At 60.3% G+C, this 21,638-nt stretch overlaps 2 protein-coding genes across 3 annotated transcripts in view; both read right to left on the reverse strand.

Annotated features, from left to right (window-relative positions):
• TCEA3 (transcription elongation factor A3) lies at positions 1-5,717 on the reverse strand. 2 transcript variants are annotated; one of them, XM_019622849.2, is made up of 14 exons: positions 5,359-5,717; positions 3,864-3,926; positions 3,668-3,773; positions 3,378-3,543; positions 3,193-3,261; positions 2,980-3,048; positions 2,817-2,891; positions 2,551-2,628; positions 2,313-2,467; positions 1,761-1,822; positions 1,118-1,267; positions 512-658; positions 348-419; positions 1-112 (listed from the first exon to the last, which is right to left on the reverse strand). In XM_019622849.2, the coding sequence occupies exons 1-14, from the start codon at positions 5,425-5,427 to the stop codon at positions 104-106; spliced, it is 1,290 nt and encodes a 429-aa protein (XP_019478394.1). In that variant the 5' UTR covers positions 5,428-5,717; the 3' UTR covers positions 1-103. The 2 variants fall into 2 exon arrangements, with proteins under 2 accessions (XP_019478394.1, XP_010721722.1); XM_010723420.3 differs by having other exon boundaries at positions 1,118-1,272; positions 1,766-1,822; positions 5,359-5,712.
• Positions 5,718-6,214: 497 nt separating this feature from the next.
• The window catches only part of ASAP3 (ArfGAP with SH3 domain, ankyrin repeat and PH domain 3), a 15,690-nt gene continuing 266 nt past the window's right edge, over positions 6,215-21,638 (reverse strand). Inside the window, exons 2-27 of the mRNA XM_010723452.3 lie at positions 21,600-21,632; positions 18,821-18,893; positions 18,337-18,482; positions 16,660-16,734; positions 16,430-16,479; positions 16,075-16,201; positions 14,585-14,670; positions 13,849-13,924; positions 13,675-13,761; positions 12,812-12,921; positions 12,459-12,528; positions 11,737-11,824; positions 11,446-11,494; positions 11,165-11,352; positions 10,959-11,092; positions 10,449-10,543; positions 10,053-10,233; positions 9,821-9,909; positions 9,621-9,736; positions 9,471-9,538; positions 9,272-9,379; positions 8,610-8,850; positions 8,198-8,507; positions 7,605-7,731; positions 7,306-7,428; positions 6,215-7,134 (exon numbers count right to left, since the gene is read on the reverse strand). Of these exons, the coding sequence (XP_010721754.2) occupies positions 7,060-7,134; positions 7,306-7,428; positions 7,605-7,731; positions 8,198-8,507; positions 8,610-8,850; positions 9,272-9,379; positions 9,471-9,538; positions 9,621-9,736; positions 9,821-9,909; positions 10,053-10,233; positions 10,449-10,543; positions 10,959-11,092; positions 11,165-11,352; positions 11,446-11,494; positions 11,737-11,824; positions 12,459-12,528; positions 12,812-12,921; positions 13,675-13,761; positions 13,849-13,924; positions 14,585-14,670; positions 16,075-16,201; positions 16,430-16,479; positions 16,660-16,734; positions 18,337-18,482; positions 18,821-18,893; positions 21,600-21,632 (2,925 nt within the window). The 3' untranslated portion in view covers positions 6,215-7,059. The remainder of the gene's footprint in view (positions 7,135-7,305; positions 7,429-7,604; positions 7,732-8,197; positions 8,508-8,609; positions 8,851-9,271; positions 9,380-9,470; positions 9,539-9,620; positions 9,737-9,820; positions 9,910-10,052; positions 10,234-10,448; positions 10,544-10,958; positions 11,093-11,164; positions 11,353-11,445; positions 11,495-11,736; positions 11,825-12,458; positions 12,529-12,811; positions 12,922-13,674; positions 13,762-13,848; positions 13,925-14,584; positions 14,671-16,074; positions 16,202-16,429; positions 16,480-16,659; positions 16,735-18,336; positions 18,483-18,820; positions 18,894-21,599; positions 21,633-21,638) is intronic.

Below are 21,638 nucleotides of genomic sequence, written 5' to 3' on the forward strand. Positions count from 1 at the left end.
GGGGGGGGGGGCTGAGGCCACCCCATTGCTTCTCATTTCCACCCCAATGTTCTGTCACCGTGTCCCATCCATGTCGCATCCCCTCCAGCCCCACTGGGCGTCATCAGCAGAACTGCAAAGGAAGCAGAGCCCAGGGTTGGGGGGCAGCCAGTCCCACTGCTGGGAGGTGCTGGGGGGGCCCTGCCACCCCCACTTTGGGGTCCTGGAGCAACTGTGAGCACACGGTGGTGGCACCACATCACTGCCCACAATGGGGTTTGGGGGCAGCGAGGGGGACCAGCATCCTAAAACGAGACAGGGGAGGTTTTGGGGGGATGCTGAGCCCCCCCTTCCCACCCACTACGCACCTTCCAGCGGTTCCCACATTCATTGCACAGCACGAACGTCGTCATGGGCTCATCAGCACTGCGTGTCTGCACCTGGAGAGGGAGTGGGCAGCCGTGTCAGCAGACATTGATGACTCCCCTAAATCTCTGGGGTTTCCCTGGGTGTGCAGAGCCCCGGGGCTCACCTGGTTGTAGGTGCAGTTCTTCTTCTTGCACTTGCCGCACTGGAAGAGGTCGGTGACGGTGCCGCCCGTTTTGGCCATCTGGTGCTCACGGATGGCCTCCTGGGTCATGGCATTGCGCAGCTCCTTCAGCTCATCGCTGGCCATCTCCTGCCATAAGGGGACCAGGTCAGCACCCGTTTGGTCACCATCCACGAGTGCCAACCCTGTAGGCCTTCATCCTCCTTTCTCTGCAGGATTTGGGCTGGCCAGAGGGCCATCGCTGTTGGAGAAGACCTTTTAGGTCATAAAGTCCAACCGTCAGTCCATCCCCACCGTGGCCACTCGTAGAAGCATTCAGGTTGGAACAGACCTCCAAGATGACCAAGTCCAACCCAACCCAAGCCCACCACCGTGCCCACTGACCGTGCCCCCAACTGCCACATCCCCACAGTTCTTGAACACCTCCAGAGTGACCCCGCCACCTCTCTGAGCATCCTATTCCAGTGCGCTGCCATTGGGTTTTTCCTAATATCCAACCTGACCCCGTTCTCCGTGCTTGCTAAAGGACTCAGAGCCACCCAGGGAGGGGATCGAGGACCCCATCCTCAACCCTACAGCTCTGTGCACCTCGGCGGTCATACGGGCAATGAGGGCGGGCGCGATGGCCCCGCACAGCACGTTCCTCCGCAGGTTGGGGTTCTTGGGGTCCTTCAGGTTGCTGATCCTGCTCCGCACACGGTTGCGATACTTCATGTCCGTGCTCTTCAACTCCTGGAAGATATGTGGGGCCAGTCAAGGAAATCAAATTTCTGGAGTAGGAATGGTCTCTGGGGCTGATTGTGGCTGAGGGGGAGACCCCAAAGCATGAAGTTGGCGGTGATGGGGAGGTGGCCCCGTCCCAGTAGAATGGAACAGCCTTGCGCTGCACTGAACCAGAACCCGGCACCCAGAGCAGTAATGGTGCCTTGGGCTTGGGAAGGGGCGCTTATTTCATTCCCTAAGGAGAAAGACAGGTCTCCAAGCAGAGGGACTGGGGACGCGCAGCATCAGGGCGCGATCATATGGGATGGAGCAGGCTGGGGATGCTCAGCATCAGCTTTTAGTACGGGTTCCGGGCTCCCTCTGCAGGCAGCGGGGCCAGGCAGGCCTTGGCAGACGCTCCTCACCCCCTATCCTCGTCCCTGTCCCCATTCCTGTCCTTGTTTCCACCACATTGCCCCTGTCCCCCACCCCAGGACCCCGCAGCAGCAGCAGCCCGGGGATCACAAAGGATATGGTCTTCTATCTCAGATGCCATCTTCTCACAGTTGACACCGAACTCCTTGTAGTCATCTGCAGGGAGAGGAGGAGGGGTGACGATGGGGTTGGAAGCAGAAGGGCCTCACCCTGCACCCACAGAGCTCCAACAAAGCAGCCAATGGGGAATCTCCAATGGAAACCCAATGGGAAACCCAATGGGAAACTCAGTGGGGCACCCAGTGGGGCACACAATGGGAAATGCAATGAAGCACCCAATGAGGCACCCAATGGGGCACCCAGGGATGCACCCAATGGGACACCCAATGGGGCACCCAGGGATGCACCCAATGGGACACCCAATGGGACACACAACAGGGCGCCCAACAGGTACCCCATGGGACACCCAGTGGGAAAGTCAATGGAAACTCAATGGAAACTTACTGGGGGCTCTGTCCCCAAACTTGTCCTTCCAAAAACTTAACCCTTTCCAATGACCACACCCAGACTCCTCACCCAAGACCCCTCGCATCTCCTTTTCCTCCCCTTTGAGGCCAAACACCCCTCACCATCCCATCCCACTCACCATCCATGCGCAGTGCGGCCGTCAGCATCTCGACGCATTTGTCCCGCACGGAGTCCCCAGTCAGGTAACAGGGGGGCAGGAGGCAGATGCTGGGTGAGAAGGAGGGGCTGCTGGGGGTCCGTGGTGTCTCCGCTTTGCCCTTGCTGCTGTTGGCTCTGTGGAGACATGGGGAGGTTTTGGGATCCCGCACAGCTTGGGGGAATGGCAGCCTCTTGATGGGGGGACGGATGGGTCCTACCTCTCTCCGTTGCTGTCGCTGGAGCTGCGCCGGGAGCTGTTGGGAGCTGGTGAGGGGTTGGCACCCACTGAGGGTCTCCTGGGGGTGACATGGGGGGGACGGCAGCGGTAACACCAGCAATGGGGCACGCAAAGCCTGTCCCGTGGTCAGAGCACCCCCAGCAGTGCCAGGGATGGGGAGGTTGGCACCGGCAGCCACCACCACCGTCGCGCCCATCCCTGAGCCCATCTCTGGGAGAGGCAGAGCTGGGGGTGCCCCCTCCGTACCTCTCTCCTGAGGGTCTCTTCTGCGGGGAGGAAGAGGAAGATGTGGCTGAGGACCGTGAGTCGGCAGAGTCCCTCCTGGCAGGAGCAGCCCAGTGTCAGTGCACAGCAATAGGGACCGAGTGGTGAGTCTGTAGTCCCCCCCAGCCCAACCCAGGGCCCCCACCTCTCCTTCTTGCCATCCAGAGGTGATTTCTTCGAGGCTGCAGTGGGGCTCCGCCCGGCGCTGGGCTCCCTTCAAGGCAAAACGCAAAAGGAAATTGGGAGATGCTCTCAGCTCCCAGCACCCCCGTGTCACCAGGTCCTGCCCAGCCCCATCAGCAAAGTTCTCCCCAGCCCCCTCAGAGTGCCCTGCAGTCACGGGGAGGTTGGTAGGTACCTCTCTGGGTTGGGGTCAGTGGGTTGGCCCTTTGTGGGGGCTGCGTGGGAGCTGGACTTGCTGGGCTTCCTGCAGACAGAGAGAGTGGGGTGGCTCAGCAAGCAGCCCCAGAACAGCCCCCGCTTTGGCACAGGGAAAGGGAAATCCTGGTTCTGTGGCAGTGCAGCATGCACTGAATCCCACACCTCTCCTTGTGCTTCTCTCTGTGCTTCTCGGTCGGGTTCTTGGGGTGCTTTGCTGGGTGGGGGTTCGCCCCTTCATTGGGACTGGGGACATCCAACCTCTTCTCTTTCTCCTTCTTCTCCTTCTCCCCGTCTGTGTCCTTCTCCTTCTTTGGGGGGGCAGAGGACTCTGGGGATGGAGTGGGGGTCACAGGCACAGCACACACCGAACCGAACCCCAGCGTGGGATGCGGGGCTGGGGGCACCAAGACCCCACTACAGGCATTTTGGGGGAGGCTTTCTGCCCCTCTCACCCAGCAGTCTCTTCCAGTTCTTGATGAGAATCTTGGCCGAGGCCACCACCTCTTCATCCGAGCAGTGCTTCCGCACCGAGTTGACGGCCACCCCGATGCGCGTGGTCTGGGGATGGACATTATAGGGTCACCTTCTCCAGGTGGCAGGGCTGGGATGAGCACCACCATCCCTCCAGGATCCCTCGACCCCTCTCACCTGCAGCAGCTGGATGGTCATGGTGTAACCAGTGAGAGACTTGAGCAGGTCCAGAGCCCCTTCCTATGGCAGGGGAAGGAACACAAGACCCATAGAGGATCAAGTGGAGACACCTGAGGGGTCCCTGGAGTGGTTAGGATTCGTGTCCACCACCAGTGACGCCCCCATCAAACCCAAACCTGCACCCATGGGAAAGGCTGGGGATAGCAGTGCGTCCCCAAGGGCCACGTGGCACCAGGTTCCCAGCCTGGCCCTTGGGCACACGGTGTCTGTGGGGTTATATATATCCCAGCATGGCTCTGCATGGGGTCATCTTCCTCCCCGGTATTTTTAGAGCTGCAGGAACAGATGGAGGGTGCAGGTAGCATGGCAGAGTTGTGTTGCTCAGAGCTCCCGGCTCAGGGGACATCTCCACGCTGTCCTCCAACTCCGTCCCCTCCCCAAAGTGGGGTAAAGCAGGAGGGCTGGGGGACTGAAACCACAGCCTGAGGCTGGACAGGGTCACCTGTGAGCCACGGGGTCATTCCCAGCAAGGGAAACTGCAGAGAAGGGTAATTGCAAAGGGAAGAGCAAACTGCCCACGTGGCTGCCAACGAGTCTGAGTTGTTGCATTTTTAGCATCCCCAAAAGCACAGGGTTTGGGGGGATGGCACTGCCATGAGCCCCACAGGGCAGCCCGTGCCTTGCCAGGGCAAAGTCCGGTTGGAACAGTCAAATATTAACCTTGAGGGCTAGGCTCTCCTCCATTCCTCTCCCCCCCCCCATGGAACCGGATCACCACTGGGTCCTCACCTGGTGCACAGGGAGCAGGGCTGGGTCATGGCACCGAACCCCCTGGGCTGCAGGGGAGCCCCCTCCCTTCGCGTGGTTACAAAAGGCACAGCTGCACTTGGGGTGCTGGGGGTGCTGCTCCCACCCCCCCTTCAGTTTTCCTTGGCACATTGCTGAGCTCGTGGTGTCAGCCCTGACCCACACTGGATGCTGGTGGCTGGGCTCCAAACACCTGTCACCCACGCTGCTCCCACACCAAGGGGTGCTCAGAGCCACCGGCCCTCACCCAGGACCCCCCCACAACACCCCATCCCCATGACCTCAAGCAATGGGGTGCACCCATGGCTCCAGATCCACAGTCCTGGGGCCGGGCAGCACCCCAGGGTGCTCAGCACTCCCTGTGCTGTGAGCAACAGCAGTGCAGGCAGAGCAAAGCTCCCTCCTCCTCCTCCTCCTCCTCCTCCTCCTCCTCCCACCCCACCTTGGGGAAACCTGTGCTTTTCCTCCCTTCCTCATCCCAAGCCTTGCTGCACCCTCCAAACAAGCTCGCACAAGCCTGCAAAGATCGCACACGTGTCCAAATAGGCAAGACAAGCAAATCTTGCACCCATGTGCAAACAGGCACAAAGGTGCAAATATTGCACACCTGTGCAAAAATCGTTGCAGTACGCACGACGACTGCACACTTGCGCAAACACTGCACTCGCAGCCCTGCCTGCCTTACCGTGCTCTTCCTGGCCACCATCTTATCCAATTTCTTGGCAATCCGGACCAGCTCCTCAGCAGGCCCCATGCTGGCAGCTTGCAAAGTTCCAGGCTTTGGTGGTTGCAGGAGCAAATCGCAGCTGGTGGCCGCGGTGTGGGTGCGAGGTGGGCGCAGCGGGCATGGAGCAGCGGCACGGAGCGGAGCAAGGAGAGGAAAAGGGGAAAAGAGAGGGAAGGAAAGCAAGGGAGGAAAGCAGAAAGGAGGTGTGGCTGTCCCGACCAGTTATAAACTCCTGCCAGGCAAGCGAAATAGCACGGGGCAGGGCTAAATATAGCCCAGAGCAGGAGCAGGACAAAGATTGCAGTGCTGGGGGAGGCGATGCAATGGGGAGGCTGCGCCCTTTGGGGCCGGGAGGTTCAGGGGGCTCCAGGAGGTGCCGGAGCACAGGGTTGGCACTGGGAGGGTGCTGGGACGTGGCCTCTGTGCTGCCCGGAGCCACACAGGCTTGATGCAACTCGCTGCAAACATTGCACGGTGGGGAGAGCCTGGACTTCACCCCGTGGCAGTGCTGTTTTGAGGCACCGACGTCCCCAAGGAACCACGTTTGGGGCTGAGCTGCAGGGATACCCCAGCACGGCGCTGGTGCTGAGGTGCTTTGGGTGTTTCCACAGCCTGGAGTCCATCCACTGAGCAAAGGCAGATGAGGGAGCTGGGAGGGAAGGATGCTGCTGCAATGGAGACACACAGCCAGCCCTTGGTGCTGCTGGTGCACCCCAGCTCCCTGCTGCCACCCCTCCTGTCCCAATAGGGACCCCAGCATCAGGATGGAAGGACATCACCCAATGGGGCGGGGAGGGGGCTGCACACAGGGCACTTATTAAAAAATGATGGTTTTATTAGAAATGAGAGAGAAAACATGAAAAACAAACAAACAAACACAAAGTTTTCTTTCTTTGAGATGAAACGTCCGACGCACGACGATGTGGGTGAGGATAAATCACAGGGATGGGGGAATGTTGGTCCCAGAAAGCAGCTGCAGAAGGGCCCCCATGGAGCACCCCCCTCACTCCCCCCCAACCTTGAGATCCCCACGGCCAGGCGGTGACCAGCACCCACCTGAAGGACGGTTGGTGGGGGTTTTGGAGAGGTGTTAAGGCATTTCCCAGCCCTGCTGCCCTGGAGGGTTCTCACAGACAGGGGGTGGGGGCGGGCTGTAGCTGCAACCCCCTCCCCCTCCCAAATCTCTAAAACGATGGAGAAAAGCCTTATCTTGTTTCCTACCAATTGCAACCAATTCACAGTTGTGGTAGAGGAGGCACACGGCAGCTGACCCCAGTAGGATGGGGACTGGGGGCTGCATTCCATCTCCCCCCTCGGGGAAAGGAGGATGAAGGGCAGCCCCTAGCCCCAAATCCATGCAGCCCTGGGATGGGCTGAACCCACAAACCTTATGCCACCAGTGCAGCAAGCGTGTCCATTCTCTGCCCGACAGCCACAGGGGGGGTGGCAGCCCCTGGGCTCTCCAAAACCACCCTCCAAGGGGGATCTTCCCAACACAGGGGTCCCCAAGTCCCCACGGAGGGCAGCATGCAGCACGGTGCCATGTCATGGACCCGCTGCCAGGCGGAGAGGACGGCAGCAGAGAGGGGACTGAGGATGGCCGCAGGCCACCCCGTGTGCCACCAACCCCGTGGGGACGGAGAGGCGATGGGGATGCAGTCAGTCCTGCAGGAGGTGCACGAAGCTGGCGGGGAAGACACCGGTGCGGGAGCCGTCACCTTCAATGAAGCCAACCTGGGGGTGCAGAGAAGGGTGTCAGGGGGGAGGGGGTCATGTTGTGCATCACAGGGATAGAGCCATCGTCCAGGTGACACCCCTAGACCGGGCATCAGCCAGCAGCATGCTCCAGAAGGAAGGGAATGCAAGGACAGCGGAGCGGGGGGGGCCGTGGCACGCAGTGCTCACCCAGCTCTGCTCATCCTCCTCCCGTGTCACCACGATCACCTCCCCTTTGGAGAAGGTCAGCTCCCGTGCCTTGTCCCCCTTGCAGTCCACCACCGCCTTCACTCGCTTCTGCCTCCCCTTGGCCTGCACCAGGAATGGGGTCAGTGAGGGGGAGGGGGCAGCAGCACCCCCACCCCACATCCACATTAGATGCGATCCCCCCCAATCCCTCCATCCACAAAAGAGAGCAGCAAGGATGCTCCCCCATATATTGTACCCCCTGTGATCCCCTTCCCTCCCCCACAAGTTGTGACACCTACCGGAGCGAAGCGTCGGGGCATGGGCACGGGGGGCACCTTGCTGGGTGTGGGGTCCTCGGGGCTCTGGGGGGGGGTGGCTTTGCCCACCACGCCGCTGATGCGCCGGTACGAGCGGGTGCTCTCAGAGCTGAGGGGACATTGGGGACCGCATCAGTCCCTCCCCCATCCCCTGTCTGCCCCCCACCACGATGGGACCCAAGGGAGTAGGGTGTCATTTGAGGTGGTGATGGAGAAGGACTTTTATTGTAGGGGAGGGGGGAGACACTGACAGCCACCAGCAGCCCCCAACCTCCCTCAAACCATTCCCAAAAAAGGAATAGTACAAAATTTTGGTAACTTCCCATCTGGCCCCCCTTAAGGACCTGTGTCACCTCTAGGGACACAACCCCCCCCCGCTTCCCCCATCCCCCACGCTGCCCCTGTCCCCTCCCAAGTCCTCAACCCCTGACAGTGGAATGGTGACCTCTTTGTTCCGTGTTCACTCTTTCTTTCCCCCCCATGCACAATTTCGGGTTCCACACCGCAATGTGGGATCCTGAACCCCATCCAACGACTGCACCCCAACACAACATCCCCCATAAATGCCCCCCTACCCAAACTTGACGGGAGTGACATCGGGGGTCACAGCACCCGGCGGGGGCTGCCCGGGGGAGGGGCCGCTCAGCTCCGTCCCCCTCCGCGTGCCTCCGCTCTCCGTCTCGGAGCGCGTCTCCCAATACGCCGCCCGTCGCGCTTCGGGGGGGCTGCGGGTGCTGGCAGCCGGGGGGGGCACAGCTGTGCCCTCCAGAGCCCCCGCGCTGCAGGAGGATGAGGAGGAGGAAGAGGAGAGGCTGCGCGGCGCGGGGGTCTCCGTCAAACCAGCAAAGTGCGGCTCTGACGTCTGCCGGGGGAGCTCGGGGCGTTCTGGAGTGGGGGGGACACAACGGGGACGTGATGGGGACGTGATGGGGGCAGCGAGGCTGGCGGCACGGCACCTACCGGTTCCCCCCCCCAGCTCAGACTCACCCGTGGGGCTGTGCTTAGAGCGGGGGCCGCCCCGTGTGGGGTTTTTAAGGGGCAGGGGAGGGGGCAGCTCCTCGCTGTGCGCCCGGCGTGGTGCGGGACGTGAAGCCACCAGGATGCTCTCGTAGGTCTGGTTGGTGATGTCCATCCCTGCGCAGCTCCAGCGTGGTGGTGGGGGGCAGGCGGGTGGGGGGCTGGCAGCCAGTGGTGAGGGGCCCTTGAATGAACGCTGCAGGGGGCTCACCTATGGCCAGACCCAAAGATGCTGGTGGGCTTCTTGCATCACTGCACCCCAATTCTGTACCCTTACAGCCCCCCAAACCACCTGAACCACTACACCCCAATTCTGCACCCCTACAGCCCCCCAATTCTGCAACCTACAGCCCCCCAATTCCACCTGCACCACTGCACCCCAATTCTGCACCCCTACAGCCCCCCACCCAACCCAATTGCACTATTTCACCCCCATTCTATACCACTACAACCCACTACTCCATCTGTACCATTGCACCCCTACAGCCTCCCCAACCTACCTGTACTGTTTCATCCCAATTCTGTACCCCCACACCCTCCTGCTCCTCCCCACCCACACCCCTTCCTGCCCCCCATTCCATCCCACTGCTGTGCCCACAGGGTCTCCCCTCCCTGCCCCCCATCACTGCCACCTTTTCCTCCAGCTCATCCTCGCTGTCATAGGTGTACTCCTGGGGTGGTTCCCAGTCGTAGTCCACGTGGACCTGCAGGGAGAGCTTCCCCGCCTGCGCCTGCTCCAGCTGCACCACAGCAGGGTCTCAGCACAGGGTGGGAGGTGGGGGGGTCCAGGGTGCCCCTACCCCTGCACCAGCCCATCCCCTGCCCCCCTACCAGCTCCTCGCACTCGCTGTGCTTCAGCCTCCGTGCCACATCCAGCGCCGTCTCACCCGCTGCGTTCACTACACAAAGGGGATGGGGGCTGCAGCCTGGAGAGCACCCCGCTGCCCCCAGCCCCTAAACCCCCATATCCCAGCCCCATACCCGTCCCAAAGGCGGCTTTGCCCTTCAGCAGCAGCTTGATGCAGTTGGGTTGGTTGTAGAGCGCTCCGTAATGCAGCGCCGTGTTCCCATCCTGCGTCACCCGGTCCAGCATCCCCCTGCATGGAGCCAGGAGCAGCTCAGCACCTCGTGGGGATGCTCCAGTGCCATCCAGGGTGGCAGTGGGACACGACGGGACGTACCCGTTTTGGATGATGAAATCCACCAGCGGGAGGGACGATCGGTCCGCGCAGCGCACGGCCATATGCAGCGCCAGCTCACCTGTGTCCTGCTGCGAGGAGGGAGGGAATGGCTGACCCCAAGGATGCTCACAGCCCGCAGGTTGGGCAGAACCACAAACCCAAGGAAGCTCACAGCCCGCAGAACCCCCAGAGATGGGGTTTTGGGGGACCATTTGGGATGCACACAGCTCACCTGGCCCTCAGGGCTGGCCAAGGGCTTGGCCAGGTCGTGTCCTTCAGCAAAGGCCTGCAGCAGGGCCAGGAGATCACGGTTGTGGATGGCATCCCGGAGGCGGTGGGGCTCGCTGGCCCCCCCCCGCTGCACGAAGCGCCTCTCCATGTATTTGGCCACGATGAACTCCTTGCGTGCGCTCCTGCAGGGAGGTCAGCATCAGCGTGGGACCCCCGCACCTTCCTGCCTCCTCCCATAGTTTCACAGCGGGGAGAGACCTCTGCAAAAGGTGCAGGATCCAAGAGCAGTGGGGACAGCGGGGTGACCCATCCTTGAGCTTTCTCATAGGGATTGGGGAGGGGGGAGAGCAAGGCAGGAAGCTTCCCATCCACCCACCCTACACTCCCCCAGACTCACATATCGCTGCCAGCTGAGGGCTTGGGGCAGTCCTGTGTGGGCAGCGTGGCCTCCATGATTTCATTAAAGCGTGTGTTCCCAATGCTGACAGCCAGCTGGGGTGATAGGGCAGAGGGAGTGAGCACAACGCATGGAGGGACCTCCCCATGCCCCCAAATCCTGCCCCCCTGCCATGCCCCTTCCTCATCCCGGAGAGGGGAGTTCACCAGATCCACATAGGATCTTCCCATCTGCCACCTCAGGGATGAGCCTCTCTCATAGGAGAGGTCAGTTAGAGGAGGGAGGGGGTCCTGGGGGGGCTGCCAACATCCCCTCATCACTTCCCAGGGTTCTTGCATCCCTGCAGCACCACATGGGGGACTGTAAGTCACAGCTGGGCAAAATGAGGGCAGCTGTGAGCAGCAGGTGCAGAGCAGAGGAAAGAGGAAGGTCGAAATCTGCACCCAGACCCCAAGCAGAGGATGACACCCAGCGGATGCAAGGCCCCCTCGAGTGCAGGGAGCCCCTTACCAGCAGCTCAGAGGTGCTGAGGACGTCCAGGGTGAGGGACTGGATACGGGAGTAGTGCACACCCAGCTCCCGGTGGATGCCAGAGCACTCAATGCACGTCAGGATGCCCAGGTTGGTGGAGAGCCACGTGGGGTCTGTGGGGTGGGGGTGCTCAGCATCACCTCCCGACCCCCAACCCCTCCCTGCATCCCAGAGCCCCAACCTACCCGGCGCCCCGCAGTCACAGCACTGCTTGTTGCCTGGCATGTTCTTCACCTCGCTGATGACCAGCTTGGTCAGCTCCTGCACGCTGCCATCTGCCCCACTGCCTGCTGAGGCCGCCCCGCCGTTTGGTTCACCCTTGAAAGCATTGCTCAAGGCTTCATCTTTGCTGTTCTGCAGCACTGAGACCCACCTGAGCAAGAGGAGCAGAGCAGGGATGCAGGAGGGCACTGCTCGGAGCAAAGGCTGCAGCCCTGCAATGCTCTCGCATGCTTGCAGTACTTACACAACGCACTCCTGCTCATCCTCTGCTTGGAAGTGGTACGTCCTGTTGTCTGCAGGGATGGGGAAAGAGGGGCGCGGGGCATTTAGGAAAGGACAAAATTGCAAGAAGGGACTGCAAAGGGCTGCTTTAGAAAAACCACTGCATGTCCCTCTCCCATCACCGCCACCCAACCTCTCTCTGTCTCCAGTTCACAACCATTCACGTGCCCTTGTGTCCCCAGGACCATCTGGCCCGGGTTTGCTGCAGGGACCCACAAGTGGGCACACACAGGAATGGAGTGGTGGCACTCACGTGTCACCAGGTCGAAGCACTTCTTCTCCTCGGCGTGGGGCCGCACCTGGCAGGTGAGCAGGTTCAGCTTTACAGGGGGACGGTTTATCTGCCAGGCACCAGGACAGAAGCGGGTTAAAGATGGGGGGGAAGGAAGCTGATGAGGGACGTGATGTGTGTCACCAATCACACGCAACCATCCCCGGTGGTCCGTCTTGGGACAAGCAGAGGCTCGGTCCCTCTCCCTTCGTAGGACGGGCGATGGGAACGTGTCAATGGGACACGGAATCCCCGTCCCTGCTGCAGTTCGCAGCCTCCACCGCCAGAGGGCAGCACGCTCCCAAAATCACCCCAGATCCTTTGGGCCCCTCTGGACCCTCAACGCCCACCTCACTGCCCCCATGGAGAACGCCATTCTTCCTTCCCCCAACCTGCACTAACGTGCAGCACAGGCTGGTGGCTCGACCGGCTGCCGGGACACATGGGGTGCAAACGGGACATTTGGACTAAATGGAGAAGAGCCCTAGATCTGGAGTCACGTTCCCAAAGGGCAGCGAGTGCTGCGTGGCTTTTGGGCATCCTCCAGCCCCACGCTGCACAACTACCACCAGTATTCAGCACAAGATGGTGCAAACTGGGCTCTCTTGGGATGCACAGTGTACCACCACGCATCACCCCGGGGCCTGTGTCTGCTGACAGCACCCCAGATTTCCCCTATGGTTTACATGGGGCTGGATGCTCACTGTGCTGTGGGAGATGGTCAGACAGCCGTACTTCACGCCGCATTTCCTCTTCTGCCACACTTTGCGGATCCTGAGGCAGAGGAGGAGGAGTGAGGACTCATCACGCAACCCCAACCACATCCATCTGCCCCCACACCACCTGCAGCAGCCCCCCAGTAGAGGTTTGATGGCTTTCTGGATCTGGGGATGTGCCTCTTGTACCTTACAGAGCACACAGCTTCAGACCAGACAGGACCAACTGCTCCCGAGGGTCTGGAAACACTGAAACCCTCATCCAAATGAGTCCACCTTGGGGTCTTCTAGGTCTGGGGCCTCCCATGAGAACAGCCAGGGTAAATAACACTCATCCTCACCCATCACTCTTCTTGTACAGGAATCCTGACTTCTCTGTCCCATACTGCTTGTTCCCTTGGTGCTGGTGGATGCTGTAGCCACTGCCAGAGTTCTTCCTGCTCAGGTTTTCCTGAGCTCATCAGGAAAAAAAAAAAAAAGGTAAAAAGACTCATTTAAAAAGCACTGTGAGAGAGGTAGAGGTGGCCAAACTCCTGGGGAATCTCATTCTGGAGGGCACAGCTCACGTGGGCAGAGATCCCCATCCCCTCCAAGCATCCCTCCTGCACTGCTCCCGTGAATAGCCTACTCCCAACAATGTCTTCCTATAGATGCCTTCCTCCCCATGGATGCCCTTCCATGTTCTCCACACATACTTCCTGCTACTCAGGAGGACCATGGATGTCCTCCCTTGGATGCCTTCTCATGTACGTCCTCCTCCAAGCATCCCTTCTGCTCTGCTCCCAAGGACATCCTCTTCCCTATCAGTGTCCTCATCCAAGCATCCCTCTTGCTCTGTTCCCATGGATGCTCTCCTCTCCTGGGTGCCCTCCTCACTGGGGAGGTCTTCCCATGGACACCCTCCTCCAAGCATCCCTCCAGCTCTGCACCCATGGATGCTCTCCCCAGTGATATCTTCCTAAGGATGTCATCCTTCCCTGTGGATATCCTCCCACAGATACTCTCCTCCAAGCATCCCTTCTGCTCTGTTCCCATGGACATCCTCCTCCCTAATGACATTCTCCTGTGGATATCCTCCTCCCACAGATGTCTCCCTCCTGCTCCGCTCCTCCAAGGATGTCACCCAACTCTCATTTCCCTGTCCTCGAGATAAGGGCACTCATTTAGCACCCAGCCCCTCATGGCCCCACCAGCTGGCTCTCACCTCCTTGCTCTCCAGCTGCAGGATGCTGCGGAGTGCATCACGGGTCTGCGTCAGCTGCTTCACCTCCTCCTCTTGTGCTTGGTGGAGCTGGAATGGGAGGTGGCTGCTGTCACTGGGGGGGGTGGTGGCAGCTCAGGGACACATCCCCTACGGATGGGAAGTGGGGGGACTCACCGAGTGGAGGGACACAGCCAGCTTCTCAATGAAGGGGTAGAGGTTCTGGGCAGCCTTCCAGCCGTCTTGGAAGAAACTGGGCATTTATTTCATGCAATTAAGATGCAAATGGGGAGAATGGAGAAAAAGAGGTTATTTAGTGAGGACGTGGCAGGGATGGCTGCAGCCGCCTGGGGAAGCTGCTCTTGTTTGCAGCTCCTCTACGAATGGGAGATGGAGAGATGCTGCTGAAGGCCAAATCCAGCCTGTGGAGGTCAGGTACCCCAAATAGCTGGAGTGTTTGGGACAGTGTTGGCCTCAAGCTGATCTCTCTCTGCTAGAGTTCAGATCCTAGGCCTGGCAGCCCAGCTGAGGGCACTGCCACTGCTCCTTCTCTGCCTCAGCTTCCCCCCTGGAGAAGTCGACATGGCACCAACAGCCCCAGCCCCAGGGTACAGCAGGAAAAAAAAGAGGACATTCCTGTGCCCCAAATGCTGCGAGCTCTGAGCTAACAGCGGAGCTGAACTCATCCCTGGAAACCCATCCAGAAACCAAATCATCGGATACATCCCCAGCCAAGCCCCTTCCCCCAGCCCTCACAGGCACATCTGCAGCTTCCCGAGCCAACAATCCCAACCAGACAGCAAGGAACCCTGCCCAGAATCCTCCCCACAGCTCTGTGGGGTCGCTCAGTCCCCACAATGGGGACAGGACCATCCCCAGAGCCCCACAAATGCTCCCAGGGATGAGCACCTACTTGTGCTGAGCATGGAAAAACTTGATGAGGCTCTGCAGGAAATCCGGCCCTTGCTTCATCTGGCTCTCGCTGGCTTTCAGCAGGTACTGGGGGGGCAGAAGGCAATGGGATGAGGACCAGCCCTCACCCTGCGGGCAGGAGGGTTAGATTGCTGGCTGGGCTTCAAGGAGCAGAGCTCCGAGGTGGGTTTGCAGGCAGGGACCACCCCCAGAAACCTGGCTTTGGAAAGCCTCCAAGCCCTGGGAAGCTGAAGGAGCGAGGCGAGCCCCGATGCTTGCAGCTGAGCACGCTGCTCTCACTGCTTATTGCTCCTGGAGTTAATAAATAACCCAAACACAACTTGGTTCAAGGAGGAAAAAAAGTCAAAAAAGAAAAAAGTGATGTTTTTGTGCATCGAACCCTGCCATCACCTGCAGGCAGAAAGACCCCGAGCCAATGGGGCACACGAGCCCCAAAAGCAGAGCTTTCCTGCTGTGAGCTGGGCTGCAGCCCCACACAGCTGCGGGGCCGGACTCCCCCCACTCCCTGTGCTGTGATTTCAGAGGTGAGCGGAGGAGAAGGCAGCCAGCACCAGCTGTGGGGGTTTCCACGAGGGAACAGCAGTGGTTTGGAGCCCCTTGGGGACACCCCATGTGACAATTCCCCATGGCTGGGGAAGCACATGGGTGACAGCGACCTTGTGGGGATCTCCCCATGTCCCAAGTTGATGGGGACAGCAGGCTGAGACCCACACGAGGATGCTCCCAGCTGCAGTGTGGAGAGATGCACCCCACTCCCAGCTGCAGCAAACCCCACATACAAGCACAGCACCCACACACCAGCCCCCAGTAGAGCTGCACCCCACTTCCACGCAGCCACTCTCTCTGCAAGCAGCCCCTCCCCAGCCGGGCCGTGTTTCCATGTGCTGTTATTTATTTCACAGTGGTGCTATTCAAAGCAGTGACTCATCAGGCCCAGCCCCAGCAGCAGCCCCGACCCTGGAGCGGGTGCAGCCTCCTCCCCGTGTACCCTGCCCTGTGCTCCCTGAGGGGAGGGGACAGTGCTGGGGAGGGTGGGTGGCACTGAGTCTGTGCTACCTGGGGTACCTGGGGACACTCGTGAGCCTCCCTGCTTGGGCAAACGGTGCAAACAGCAAAGTTAAAGTGCTTCTTTTGGAGGGGTTTAACAATAAGGATCACTTTTTGCCCCAAACGCCAGCCTGTGGCTTTGCATGGGAGGGGGTGGGAGCGGGACCCAGGGGAGGTGGGGGCAGTGACCAGGAGTTTGCTACTGGTTGACTCAACGGTGACATTTGGACCCACATCCCCAAGGAAGGGACAGGAGGGTCCCTGAGCCAGGACCCTGTAAGGAAACATTATGGATGGGGACAGATGAGCATCCTGCACCGTGTCTACACGGGACTGCTTCCATGGTGGGGATAGGAAACGACTCCAGCTTCCCTACACCGCTCTGACCACAGCGCTCCCCGACCCCCCCGGCGCAGCCCCCACCTCACACATGTGGAGCTGGAAGAGCCTCCGCTCCTTCTGTGTGTCCTCTGCCACCTCTGCTGCCGACGGCTCAGCCTGGATAACCCCCGCCAAGCGGGCACGTTCCTTCTCCTTCTCCATCTTCCCCCTGCAGGGTGACACGAAGCTGGGCTGGGGGCAGCCCTGCACCAGAGGGGACCTTGGGGATGGCCCTGCATCACGGGGATCCCTCCAGAGCTGCAGAGGGGTTGGGATGGGGCAGGGATAGACCAAAAGCATCCCCAGCCTCTCCAGCTGGGCTGAACCCGTAAGGGACAAAACACCTTTGTGCAGAGGGGGATTAGGTGGATTTTGCTGGAGGAAGTGGGTCACTTACACTTTGGTCTCGTAATCCTTCCAGGCCTTTTCAATCTGCTTCTTGGAGTCCTGTGGCAAAAGGAGAGAGGGGACGGCAGCCCTTAGAGGTGACGAAGGGACAGGCAGTGACCCGGTGGCACCCAAGCAGTGCCCCAGGTGTGGACACTTTGCTTTGCATCACTGCGTCTCCCAAAAGATCCCCAAAGCCTGTGCCTTCCCCACACCAAGGAGGATGCAATGGGGACCCACCATGCGGCTGTCCTTCAGCTGGCCCTTCAGCAGGCTGTCCAGGGGGAAGGAGACGATGTTGTTCAGGTTCTGCACCTGGAAAGGAGAGAGACGTGCACAGGGTTACCCCAAAGTGTCCCCACACCAGACTGCAGGGTCCTTTCTAGCTGGGACCCTCCCAGCTCAGCGGCTGCCCCAGGAAGGGTTAAGCAGGCTGGGAGCTGCTGGCGGAGCAGGCTGGGGCTTGCTGGAGCTGGCTGCAAGATGTCTGACGTGCAGCCCTTCCCACAAACCACATCAGCGCTGCGGCTGCCAGAACCAGAGCTGCTCCCCCCATCACCGCCCCGTCCCCCCGCATCCCGCAGTGCCACTGGTCCCAGAGCCCTCCTGATGGCTTCCCAAGGTATCCCCTCTTTGGGCAGGGGGACAGGGCTGTCTCAGTGCCCATCTCTGACTTCGAGCCCACGGGGCTGCACCAATTGGGGGCTGTTAGAGCAGCTCGGGGTGACCCAGCGGGGCTTAGCGCAATGCTGACGTCCTTTTGCACAGCGGTGGCATCAGATAGGAAGCTCCAATGCCACAAAACAATCCTGCTTGCCCTTATAAAGGGTTCCCAGTGGGGTTTTGCTCACAAGAGAAGCCCAGCTCTGGGGGCAGGATCTGTCCCTGAAGGATGGGAAATGGGGTGCAACCTTCCAGGTGTGCAGGGATATGGACCCCGCAGCCCCAGGAGGGGTTGGGGCTGAGGGCAGCTGTTCCCACGGCTGCAGCACGTGGGGTGTGATGCTGCACTGCCCTCAGCCAGGGAACCGGTTCAGCTCCTTCCCTGAATGGGTTCCCCATGGAGCCCATGGATCGCGGGGCTCCGGCTGGGATGGATTGGATGGGATGGGATGGAGAAGGAGAGGAGCAGAGAGGCCCATGCTGGGGTAACTGGGATGCCGAAATCTGAAATTCCTGCTGGGGGAAGGGCAGCAACAACAAGTCTGTTCCTTAAGCAGAGCCAAAGGCTACAGACCCCATTTTAGGGGGGGGTTCAGAAAAGCAGTTGGAGAGGAGAGCAGCAGGAAAGCAGCATGGGGTGCCCCAAGCGTGCTGGGTACACACAGAGCCAGCTCCCTCCAGATCCCACCCAGCACAAAAACAGGATCCCAGATCTTGAGCTCATAGTGCTGGGGAAAAGGGAAATAAGAAGTTGGTTCGGAGCAAAGAGACGCCAGGCAGAGCACAGCCCCCTCCAGCTGCCTCTGCTGCTCCCCACGGCCCCACTGCGCGGCTCGGCGTGGCTTTGATTTATTTCTTGGCAAGCGAGATCAGAGATGTGAAAAAAATAAAAACAGAAAGAAAAGGGGGAAAAAAAAAAACACAAAAAAACCCAGTTCCAACCGCATGGCAAAGCACAGCGTTGGTGCCCTGAGACAGAGATGGAAAACGCAGCAAAGGGGGAATGGGGCGTCCTGTAAGTGTGACCCTGAGTGTAGGATGGGATGGGGAGGGCCATGGTGGGATGGATGGGGTCACCTCACCATGGTGGGATGGGGAGGGCCATGGTGGGATGGATGGGGTCACCTCACCATGGTGGGATGGGGAGGGCCATGGTGGGATGGGGAGGGCCACGGTGGGATGGATGGGGTCACCTCACCATGGTGGGATGGGGAGGGCCATGGTGGGATGGATGGTTCCCCCTCTTGTGCTCACCAGGTTCTTGAAGAGCGCGGTGACCTCACGGGTGAAGACGGCCAGGTTGAGGAAGCCAGTGGAGAGCTCGTGGTTGTTCTGTGAGAGGTGATTGTTGCCAAAGTTCTCCAGGGCTTCACTGTACTGCTCCTCGTTCTCCACATGGGCTGCGCCAGGGTTGGGGGTAGGGGACACAGTGAGGCTGGGATGGCCATGGGTTGGCCCCAGGGGACCTCGCTGCAAGGTACCACCAGCACCATCACCGCATCCCTATCCATTCCAGCAGAGCTGCGATTTGGAGCAGAGGATGGCAGCGGTGCTCCCTTGAACCACTGTCCCAAGATTTCCTTTGCTAAACCCTTCTCAGACAAACAGGGCAACCCAGCACAAGGCCAGGCTGCATGGGACAAGTCCCCACGTCCCCAGGGCCACCATCTGTGGCATGGCTGGAGGATGGCATTGTCCCACAGCAGGGATGCCCAACATCCCTCAAAGCACCACTTACTGAGCCCGGAGACGTGGATGGCTTTCACATATTTCCTGATCCTCTGCAGTATGGCTTGGTCCCCATCCAGGCTCTGAGAAAGCAAAGTACCAAACCCTGTCAGTCTGGGGGTGCTGCCAAGCGGGGTGGGCGCAGCATGGGGACAGGAGGCACCCAGCAGGGCAGGATCGGTGCTAAGGATGCTGCAACCCCAATTTGTTTGGATCCAAGCTCCCAGCAGCTGTGAAAATGCCTCCAGAGCTCCCACAGGGGCTCACTCCAATCAAGGGGAAAATGAAGGTATCCCACACGGAGCACGGCTGCATCAGGCTGTCCCTGCCACGCCAGCACACATACCCATGGCACAAGGCACGGCGTAAGGAGCACACCAAGGCCCCCAGCTCCATGCAGGGTCCCGGGGCAGAGCCAAACCCCAGCCCCACATCCTGCTGATGGACAGAAGCAACGCAGATCCCACAGCCAGGGATGCAGCTTTCTGCCATCCCCTCGTGCAAGGCTTCAGATGCATCCCCTCCCTCACCTCCCCCAGCCCCATACCTTGTTACAAAAAAAAACCCAGCACCAACCCCAGCCCCACAGCGCTGCTCAGAGGGAGGCAGAGCCGTGCAAACAGCTCCAGCCAGCAGGAAGGGGTTAAGGGTGGCTTGGCTGCGCTGCAGGTAGCAGAGGCATGATAACAGGCTGGAAATATTTGGAGGGCGTGAACAGCAAGAAGGGCGAGGGATGAAACCGCGGAGGAATTGCAATAAAGAGCTCTCTCTCCCTTTCTTGCTCTCTGCGAAGGTTTTGGGGCTGATGTCAAGGTCCGTTTCCTGACAGCGGGGTCAGCCTGGCTCCACTCCTGGGAAGCACAGAGGCCCCTCCTTGAGGGGAAAGCTGCAAGGATGGGGAGGGGGTTGCAGGGAGAAGCAAAAGGCAGAAGCCCCCCCAGAGCTCTCATGGGGACACCATGGGGGGGAAGCTGGCAGCCCCGTGCTGCCTCCGTGCTCCTCATTATTGTACCATGGAATAGTGCAGAGCAGCCCCTGGTTTGGGGAGGGTGACACCATCAGTCATGCCTGTGAGTCCTCAGGCACAGCTCTGCCCTCAACCACACAGCATCCCAGCACGGCCTCAGGGAGGAGAAACTGAGGCAGCACCGGAGGCTGGGGGTGCACACAGGCACTGCGTATCTGGGGGTGCACAACCTCTCCAGTGCTTTGGGATGGGGGCAACCCCCCGCCATGGGGCACATAGGGTGGCACAGAGCAAGAACCAGGGACAGTGTGGGGAAGGGAATGGAGCCACATTGGTGACAAGGGATTTCCTATGGGGATGGAGGGAGGGACGGACCCGCACCTGCAGCGCAGCCACCCTCACCCTGCACACACTGCTCAATGGGGTCATTCTTTGGTCCCCCCCCCTCTCCGTGCCGCCCGGAGAAGGAGCAGTGCTGGGGGCTGGGTGCATCCCCCCCCCCAGCTGTGAGGGGCAGAGTGGGGCACTGCAGGATGCAGCCACCAGCTCTATGGTCACAGCCACCCTACAGAGACCTGGCCTCCAGACCTCCATGCATTGCATCCACTCTTCCCTCCAAGTCCAATCCCCCATGGGATGCAGCTTCTGCCCCCGTTACCCCAAAACCACACATGAGACACTCAGGAGGGGACAGGAAAGCCCACTGTAAGCCCATGAGGGAAACTGAGGCACGGCACAGCTCCAGACAACCAAGCAAAAGGGGGGGGACCTCAGCAGCCCCTCAGACCTCTTGCTCTCAGAGCATTGGGGTGCTGGAGGGACACGCTGTCCCCTTCCAATGGGACATCTTGGGATCAGACCTGGCAGCACCATAGCGGGCATCCTCACTCCCTCCTGCATCCCAAAGCACCAGCAATAATATGAGATGCTGATGGGGTGGATCAGAGTTCAGCTGGACACATCCTTCCCTGCAGCCTCTCTCCCCAAAGACCCCAGAGCCACTGTCACCAGTGCCAGCACTCAGTCCCCCAAACAAACCCCCTTCCCCTAAATCACAGCCTCCCCGGGGAAGCTGAGCAGCCAAGTGAAATTCCTGCTGCTTCCTCCTGCCCGAAGCTGCCTCCCCCTTGCCAGCCAAGAGCACATGCTGGCAGAATTTGGGATGCCCCACACCATCCCACCATCCAGCCCTGGGTTCCCAGCCTGGGGGCTGCAGGGGGAGGAGGGGGCTGTAAGCCCTGGCTGCCCTTCAAAGCCATTCCTTTACTAAGAGAAGTTGGCAGAGGATGCGGGACCAGCTGGGAACAGCCTCTGTTGGAGGCAGGAGTGGGGAGAGGGGGATGAATGCACCCTGCCTGAGCTCCACCAATACTGATGGGGCTTTTGGGAGGGAGAGAGAGGGACCTAAAAAACCTCCCCTGGCTCTGAGAGCAGTGAGGCCCTGCAGCCCATCGGGTGTAGCAGCTCTCAGCGCTGAGCCACGATGCTGGGGGCAGAGCCAGCCCCCGGGCAGCGCCCAGAGCTGGAGGACCAGTTGGGCTGTAAAACGGGGAGGTTTGGCCCCAAACTGCAGCCCTTGGCCTCAAGATATCACCCAGTGGGCTGAAGGATGCCAAGAGCTCAAGGGTCCCAGAGCAGCTCTGAGGGGGGGGGTGGGGGGTCCCCGAGCGCTCGGAGCAACACAAACAGAAGCCCCCCATCCCCAAATTCCTTCAGTTCTGCTTTCCCACAGCGGCATCCAGCAGCTCTCGGGATAAAGAATCAAAGAGTGCACTCAGAGAGGAGCGCAGTCCAACCCACCCCCCAACCCAACCCCACTCACCTCCTCCAGAGCCCCCACGGCCCCCCGGCATTTCTGCAG

The sequence above is a fragment of the Meleagris gallopavo genome, chromosome 25, assembly GCF_000146605.3.
Source record: "Meleagris gallopavo isolate NT-WF06-2002-E0010 breed Aviagen turkey brand Nicholas breeding stock chromosome 25, Turkey_5.1, whole genome shotgun sequence".
Lineage (NCBI taxonomy): Eukaryota > Metazoa > Chordata > Aves > Galliformes > Phasianidae > Meleagris > Meleagris gallopavo.